The sequence below is a fragment of the Panthera onca genome, chromosome B3, assembly GCF_046562875.1.
Source record: "Panthera onca isolate mPanOnc1 chromosome B3, mPanOnc1 haplotype 2, whole genome shotgun sequence".
In the NCBI taxonomy this organism is placed as follows: domain Eukaryota; kingdom Metazoa; phylum Chordata; class Mammalia; order Carnivora; family Felidae; genus Panthera; species Panthera onca.
This window is the reverse complement of record NC_138344.1, coordinates 84249066-84256996: the sequence shown is the minus strand read 5'-3', so window position 1 is coordinate 84256996 and position 7931 is coordinate 84249066. Positions and strand designations below refer to the sequence as shown.

Sequence of the window (7931 nt, the reverse complement as noted above, 5' to 3'; positions counted from 1 at the left end):
GGAGTGCTCGGGGACTTGCTACCTGTCCCTGTGCTGCAAAGAGCCTGGTACTGGCAGGATGGCAGAGGCAGTCTGCAACCTTCTAACCCGCCAGGGCGTCCTTCCCCGCAGAGAAAAGTTTGGGGAAACAAATCCCCTCGTCTAGCCATCATTTCCACTCCAGTTTTCAAAAGAGCAAAAATCGGAAAGGACCGGCAGTTTGGCAAACCCCAAGGAGGAACTGCCCGGCAGGTCTGCGTTCTTTGGGATCTCAGCAGTCGACGACCCCAAATCGAATCGAACGTGGGAAACCCCAGGGAAAGGTTTCTTGCAGAGGGACAGGATTACTAGGTGCAGGCTGCAGGGAAGTACCGGGGGAGGGGGCCTTAGTCGGGAGGACTTTCCAGCCACTCAGCGTTCATCAAAAAGTTCCCAGTACATGACCCCAGTGGCTCATCGCAGGGAGTTTCTCTGATGAACCCGGGCTCAGAGTTTAGGCTTCTCCCCCTCCCACCCCCCCGCCCGAGCAGAGGACGAGGCCAGTTCTCTTTTCTGGTCTGACTGGCTTGGAAATTCCCCGCGCCTGACCCCGCCCCAGAGAAATCCCCTGCCAGCGTTTATAGGGCGCCGCGGCGGCGCTGGCGAGCCCACAACAGTCGCAGCCAGCGGTCCTCCCCTCCTTGACACTGCGAGGCAGCGAGCGCGCAGCCCGCGGCCGAGCGCACCTGGGCAGCAGCGCCTGAGCTTTCACCGCGCCATGTTTCAACCCGCCGAGCACGCCCAGGACTGGGCCATGGAGGGTCCCCGGGACGCGCTCAAAAAAGAGCGGCTGCTGGACGACCGCCACGACAGCGGCCTGGACTCCATGAAGGACGAGGAGTACGAGCAGATGGTGAAGGAGCTGCGGGAGATCCGGCTTGAGCCCCAGGAGGCGCCGCGCGGCACCGAGCCCTGGAAGCAGCAGCTCACCGAGGACGGAGACTCGTAAGTGTCGCGGGCCCGGGTGGGGACGCCGGGCCTGCAGCGCGAGGCCCGGAGGCGTCCGTAGATTGGGGTTTATGCACCGCCCCTGAGACCTTGCAAAGCAGCGGGCTGCGGGGGGGGGGGGGGGCGCAGAGGATTAGGGTCAGATCCCGGGGCGGCGTTGCAGCAGCTCTGCCTTGCAGCCGCGCGCACCCCTCCCCCCCACCCCGGGTCCCGGTCCTCGGTCCTCTCGGCGGGGGCGGGGCGGCGGCGGGGACGCGAAGTCCCGGCTTGCATAAGAGGGGCGGGAGTTTCTGCCCCGCTGGCGGGCGCCGCGCGGCCGGGAGGGGAAGTACAGGGCGTTCCGGCCCAGCGGGAGGGCGGGGCGGTCTGGCCGGCGCCCGCCTAGGAGGAAGGGGGGGGGGGGGGCCGGAAAGTCCCTGGGCGCCTGCCAGGAACACTCAGCTCATAATAACCTCGCGGAAAACACCGCGGCCTCGGCCTCCAGAAACCCCGGCCTTGCGCAATCCCCCGCAGCCCGCGCCTCCCTGGGCCCCACGCAATGCACTCAGCGGCCCTGGGGGTTTTTCCCTCTCTTACCCTTAGGTTCCTGCACTTGGCCATCATCCATGAAGAGAAGGCATTGACCATGGAAGTAGTCCGCCAAGTGAAAGGAGACCTGGCCTTCCTCAATTTCCAGAACAACCTGCAGCAGGTGCGCCGGCTTGCCCAGCCCCGTGCCTCTGGCCCAGTGAGGAAGTTACATTCTAGCACAGTTGCTCCCAATCCTTCCTAAATTAATCATCACTGGTCATTATCTGTCCTGACCTTTTACATTGGAATCAGCCAACATCCTAGAGAGTAAAGAATATCCCATTGATTTGATGAGGACTTTATGAAAGCCCACCTGGGGCCTCTGGGATTTGTCTTGCCCCTTATACCTGTCCGGGAGGAGCATCACCCACAATCAGGAGCTCTCGGGTCCAAGGGAATACAGACTGAGTTTGGGCCATGCTAATGCTCTTTCTGTTCCCTCTTCTGTTTGTAGACTCCACTCCACTTGGCTGTGATCACCAACCAACCAGAAATTGCTGAGGCACTTCTGGAAGCTGGCTGTGATCCTGAGCTCCGAGACTTTCGAGGAAATACCCCCCTACACCTCGCCTGTGAGCAAGGCTGCCTGGCCAGTGTGGGAGTCCTGACTCAGACCTGCAGGACCCAGCACCTCTACTCCATCCTGCAGGCCACCAACTACAATGGTAGGTCTGCCTGTCCTACCCTGCCCATTAGAAGGCAGGTGACATGGAGAAGGGAGAGGTGGGCCAACTTTAGGAGTCCAGGCAAAAGCTTAAAACACTCAACACTTGAAAGGTTGAGAAAATATGCGTGCAAAAGGCCTATTTGATCCCTTTATAAAGTTCATTCAGAACCCATGTTCTGACTTCTTCAAATTCAGAAGAATTTGTTCCCTAAAAGGATAGGTGAAAGGTTCTTCTTGGGATCTGAGGGTTGAAACAAGTGGTTGGTTATACTTTCTTCATTGTTCTCCTAGGTCACACATGTCTACACTTAGCCTCTATCCATGGCTACCTGGGCATCGTGGAGCTTTTGGTGTCTTTGGGTGCTGATGTCAATGCTCAGGTGAGTGCTTCATGTCTCCAGATGGAATGCATCAGCTTCCAGGACCCTCCTAAGATTTCACATATTTTTGTTGCAAGCAGAAATTCCAAACTCAGCTGTAAACATCTCAAATTCCTATTGGTTTCAGGAGCCCTGTAATGGCCGAACCGCCCTCCATCTTGCAGTGGACCTGCAGAATTCCGACCTCGTGTCGCTTTTGTTGAAGTGCGGGGCTGATGTCAACAGAGTCACCTACCAAGGCTACTCCCCGTACCAGCTCACCTGGGGTCGCCCAAGTACACGGATACAGCAGCAGCTGGGCCAGCTGACCCTAGAAAACCTTCAGATGCTGCCAGAGAGCGAGGATGAGGAGAGCTACGACACGGAGTCAGAGTTCACAGAGGACGAGGTGAGTCTCCACTTTGTCACTCTGCACAAAGCACTGCCTTCCCAGGCCCCTAGAGCTACTCTTTATCCAAAGGTTTCAATGTAGTGAAGTTCTCAAACTTCAGGGTGCATGACCAGTAGTATCCTAAGAGTGTCTGTCTTCTTTGCCCTTTTTAAAGGAGAGGAACATTAAAGGAAAACTCCTCAGCCCCTGAAATTAATTTATGTTTGGGTTATGGAGAATAGAATCCAAGAATACTTGAGTTCCTTCCAGGAGCAGCCCTCACCATTATCCCAGGGCTTTTGGCAAAGCTCTGGGAGTTTAACGTGCCTTTTTTTTCCTCATGTGTTTAGCTGCCCTATGATGACTGTGTGCTTGGAGGCCAACGCCTGACGTTATGAGCTTCAAAAAGTACCTAAAAGAACATGGACTTGTATATTTGTACAAAAAGAAAGTTTTATTTTTCTAAAAAAAAAAAAAAAAAAGAAAGAAAAAAAAATCAAAAGGGGTTACTTACAACCATACTTCACACTGCGTGGCCTGAAACATTTACTGTTCTGGATCAGCCCCCATTTTTTTTTTTTTTTTTTTTTTTTTTGGTGAACTTTGGAAGGGGGACAAAGAAGATCGTTGGAATTCAAAGAAAACCACTTTCAAGCCTCACCTCTATGGGGTTTTTGGAGAAGGTTATCCAAAAATGTGATGAAAGGATTACATTTTATTTATTGTGCTTTTGCCATTGAGTCACCATGGATTCCGTGGCTGAGCTCAGTGGTATCCTGTGACGTGTAACAACCAGGTGTGTTGTTAAACCTTTTGGCGGTGTGGGGTTAAAAGTCACTACCTATCAAGGTTTGTGTTACCCTCCTGTAAATGGTGTACATTGTGTATTTTGTTGGTAATTATTTTGGTACTTCTAAAATGTGTATTTATTAAACAGATTTTTACAAACAGAATTATCCTGATCATTCTCATTGGGCTGCAGCGGGGTTCCTAATCTGAGAGTTATCCGATCATCCACTGGCGGTGGAGAGTTGTGTGGGAGCACTTACCACAGCCAGCCACAAAGACCTTTTAGAGAGCAGCTTCTCACGCTGTGTATGCAGGACTCCCAGCCGGGGTTTGCAGGCGGCCCCAGGGCCCTGTGTGTGGGAGGGGAGGCTGTTGAAAGAAGATAGGAAACACCATTCTCAGGCTGGGGGTGGCAGCAAGCTGCTTGGCCTACAGCTGGAAACCTCCACTGTCAATTGCTTTCATCTTGGTTTAATCTGTGCCAAGACCGTTTCACTTTAGGAAATTATTTGGGTCAAGTGGGATATGCTGAAATCCTATGTCATAGAGCTGGGAAAGATCTTGACTATGACACTGGCAGTTCCTAAGGAACGGGCTCGGGAATGGGACTCCACTAATGTTTTTTTAGCAGGTACCCACTTCTGAGCCTTCATTTCTTCACTTGTAAACTGGGCTGTTGTGAAGATTGCACAAGACAATGTACGTACAAAGCATAGCAGAGTGCCAGGCACACAGTGCTAAAGAAAAATACAAGCTATTGCACAACATCCTGTATTTCACAGGGGAAGAAACAAGTCCAGAGAGAATGTCCTGTCCTAGGTCACCTTGCAGAAGAGGCAGGCGGTCAACTATTACTCTTGTTTTCAGGTGGTTAACATCTTTTACCTGCGTTCCACCTCTAAATTAACCTATTGTTACCAGCTGTAGTATGAAGGCTTGAAAAAATCTTTTTCCTCAGTGCAGTCTAATTCTACTTCATGGATTTGACAAGAAATCAGTAACTTGTGAAATTTATGTTTCAATGCTCTGTATCGATGTTTTCATCCCTAAAATACATCTCTTGCCTAGGTAGAAAGAGTAATAAAGGAAAGTTCGTGGCATTCTATAAAATACAGAAGGGCATATAAATACAATTCATGAACTTTAGTTTATACCTTAGAAAACATCGCCATTAAGTTGTCCCTTTCCAGATCCGTAAATGCTGTCAAAGTCAAGTGAATATGATGTCACCTTCCTCAGACCAAAAAAGAGCCAATACACAGTGGGTCTTTCAATGTATGAAGTGTATTGCTGTCGACTGGACTGACCAGTCAAAGCCAGTCCTGTCCCCCTCCTACAGCTTCAGTCATCTAGAGCTGAGCACTGTGATAGCCCCTGTACCAGTCTTTCCATCTTTCAAAGTGATCCAGGCCCCCATCACTGAAACTCCTTGTGCATCCCAGAACACATGAACCCAGGCGCTTTGTGATCTGACACGTGAATGTCGACTAGGTTCAGCTCTGTCAGCTGATGAGTAGAAGAGGTAAGAGGGGTGTGGGGGCAGAGGAGGGAGGAATATCCACCTCATATCTAAGAGAACACAGGTTGGACACTTGGCTTCCAAATTTGGAATGGTTCGCTTAGGTCTGCTCAGTCAGATGTGCTTCTTTTTCCCCCTGTAATGGCACTGAATTTGTGCCAACGTGCTCATCACTCTTACTCCAGGTCTATGAGAAGACTGGAGAAATGGGACAAAGGGATGTGGCCCACTCTTCGGAAGCCTCCTTCATGGCTGGCTTTTGTGTGGGGGTGACACCTTCCATGGTCATGGCAGGGAGGGGCCTCTTCTGACCCATTTGGGCCCAGCCTCCCACATTTCTAGGCTTCGGCTTTTCTGCTCTTCAGGACCCCAACCCTCAGGGTGGATTCCATTGTCTGCATAAATCTTGAGGTCGCTTGGCCCAGTTTCTTACTCTCTGGTTCTTCTTCCTGTTTCTCCATCTCCTTTCTTTCTCTTCTTTTTATTTTAAATCTACTTTCTTTCCTTCATGCCATTGGTTGGGTGGCTGGAGTCTGGAGTTCCCTAAAGAAAAATTTTAGAATGGAAACATTCTAATCTGTAGAAAGTCTTCAGCAAATTTCTAAGCAAACCAGAAGTTTTCAAAGAAAACAGAGCAGCAGACTGAGAGCCTTTTATGCACTTCAATTTTCTCCAAGGAGCCAAAGGTCTTGTCAGGACAGGTAGAAGTACGAGAGCCTTGGGAAAGAGGGAAGTGACAGAAGAGGGAAATAAAAAGTCACATCAGCAACTTCCTTGAATTTAGTTCCTTGATTCCTTCTGCCTGCCTCATCCTCAGGACAAATTTCCTTTATAGGTCACATGTTCCAAGTCCCTTCCAGAAGGAAGGGTGTTTCTTTAAGAGGGAACAAACTCCAGTCTGAGCAATCTGAAGACTTTGTGGGGCCTGGGTGCTTGGGGGTATTTGCATTGAAACTTCGATTGCTACTGGAAGTGATTAAGTGCTGACGGTTAGAACTGAGTCAGTGAGATGGGTTCTTCCTTCGCCCCCTTTCCTCCCTGTTTTCATCAGCTTGCCTTAGGTACAGTTGAAGTTTCCTTTGGCAAGAAAGGTCAGAGTGGAACTCCAGTCAGAAACATGCCCAAAAAGCATTCCCCAACACTGGTACTTGGGCAAGAATAGCCCAGGTCGTGTCCCCCATTTTAAGGGAGCATTACAGGAACTAAAAACAGATATCCTGTGTGTTTCCCTCCTAGAGAAGTAGAACTCTCAGATGCATTCATTCATTCACATTATAAAGCACTATTATACCCCAGGTCCTGTGCCAGGGACCAGAGACCCTAAGAGGAACTAGTCACAGCCTCTGCCTCAAAGAGCTCCTTGCTTAGGTCAGAAAGAGAACTGAACAAGCACATTTAAGACAGGCGGGTAAGATGAAGCACAGAGTATGATGTGAGCTCAGATCAGGGGCCCCTAACACTGAGTGCAGTGGGGGAAGGGGTCACGAGATTACACTCATGTGAGCTATTTGCCCCCACCCCTACCCCGGCCAGTACTATCTATTCTTATTCCATGTCCCAAGTGACCAGTGGCACCCTTTTGACAAGTGGCAGAGAACAAAGCTATACTCAGAACAAAACTTATGGGCTGGGATAGGCTGTTCATTTTTGTATCTGTGTGTGATCCTGGAATCCAGAGCTGAGTCAGGAATCTGCCGCCAGCCTTTGAATTAATGGCAAATGATGTGCATGCCTTAGGCCAGAGCATCTTCAACTCAGCATGCAACGTGGCCTGGAGATGGTGTTGAAATGCAGGTTCTGATTCAGTTGGCCCAGAGCTGGCCTGACACTTGCATTTCTAACAAGTTCCCAGACAAGGTCTGTGCTGCTGGTCCGAGGAGCACACTCTGAAGAGCGTTTTGAATAAAATGCTGTTTTAGTTATTTAAGGCCAGCACTTGCTGGCATTCTCCAGCTGGTACCACTGCAAACCAGGATAAGCTCTTCGGCAGCCACATATGAGGATGATCCACCATCGGGCAACATGAGTCTTTTGGAAAGTAGGGCAGGATCCTGAGCACTGCTGGCCAAGACCAACAAACCTGCCACTGAAACAAGTAAGTGTAATAAGGAAGGAGGCTGACCAAAGGTATACAAGGCCAAAGGTATAATCAACTGAGATCCAAGAAAGGAACAAAATTCTTCAAGGAAATGTATTTGAAGGGTGATACACTAATTAAGAAGTTGACAAGTTCATTTTTATTTTTTTAAATGTTTATTAATTTTTGAGAGAGAAAGAGAGAGAATGAGCAGGGGAGGGGCAGAGAGAGAGGGAGACAGAGGATCTCAAGTGGGCTCTGCACTGACAGCAAGGAGCCCGAAGTGGGGCTGGAACTCACAAACCATGAGATCATGACCTGAGCTGAGGTCAGATGCTTAACCAACTGAGCCACCCAGGAGGCTGTTTTTGTTGTTGTTGTTTAAAGTTTTATTTATTCATTTTGAGAGAGAGAGTGTAAGCAGGGGAGGAGCAAAGAGAGGGGGAGAGAGGAGAGAGGGAGACAGAGAGAGAGAGAGAGAGAGAGAGAGAGAGAGAGAATCCCAAGTAGGGTCTATGCCCAGCACGGAGTCTGATGCAGGGCTCAATCCCACAACTATGAGATCATGACCTGAGCTGAAATCAAGAGTTGGG

At 50.0% G+C, this 7931-nt stretch overlaps 1 protein-coding gene across 1 annotated transcript; it reads left to right on the top strand.

Annotated features, from left to right (window-relative positions):
• The first annotated feature begins 613 nt into the window (after positions 1 to 613).
• NFKBIA (NFKB inhibitor alpha) lies at positions 614 to 3906 on the top strand. The gene is made up of 6 exons (XM_060619519.3): positions 614 to 963; positions 1549 to 1657; positions 1991 to 2201; positions 2495 to 2583; positions 2711 to 2971; positions 3304 to 3906. Exons 1-6 carry the CDS (start codon positions 737 to 739, stop codon positions 3349 to 3351), a joined length of 945 nt encoding a protein of 314 aa, XP_060475502.1. The 5' UTR covers positions 614 to 736; the 3' UTR covers positions 3352 to 3906.
• The last annotated feature ends 4025 nt before the right edge of the window (positions 3907 to 7931 follow it).

Bases quoted from the DNA above. Each gene is read 5' to 3' on its own strand.
- NFKBIA (XM_060619519.3), top strand. From the start codon at position 737: ATGTTTCAACCCGCCGAGCACGCCCAGGACTGGGCCATGGAGGGTCCC. The intron at 1,658-1,990 runs GTGCGCCGGCTT...TTCTGTTTGTAG, and splicing joins TCCAGAACAACCTGCAGCAG to ACTCCACTCCACTTGGCTGT. The intron at 2,972-3,303 runs GTGAGTCTCCAC...TCATGTGTTTAG, and splicing joins CAGAGTTCACAGAGGACGAG to CTGCCCTATGATGACTGTGT.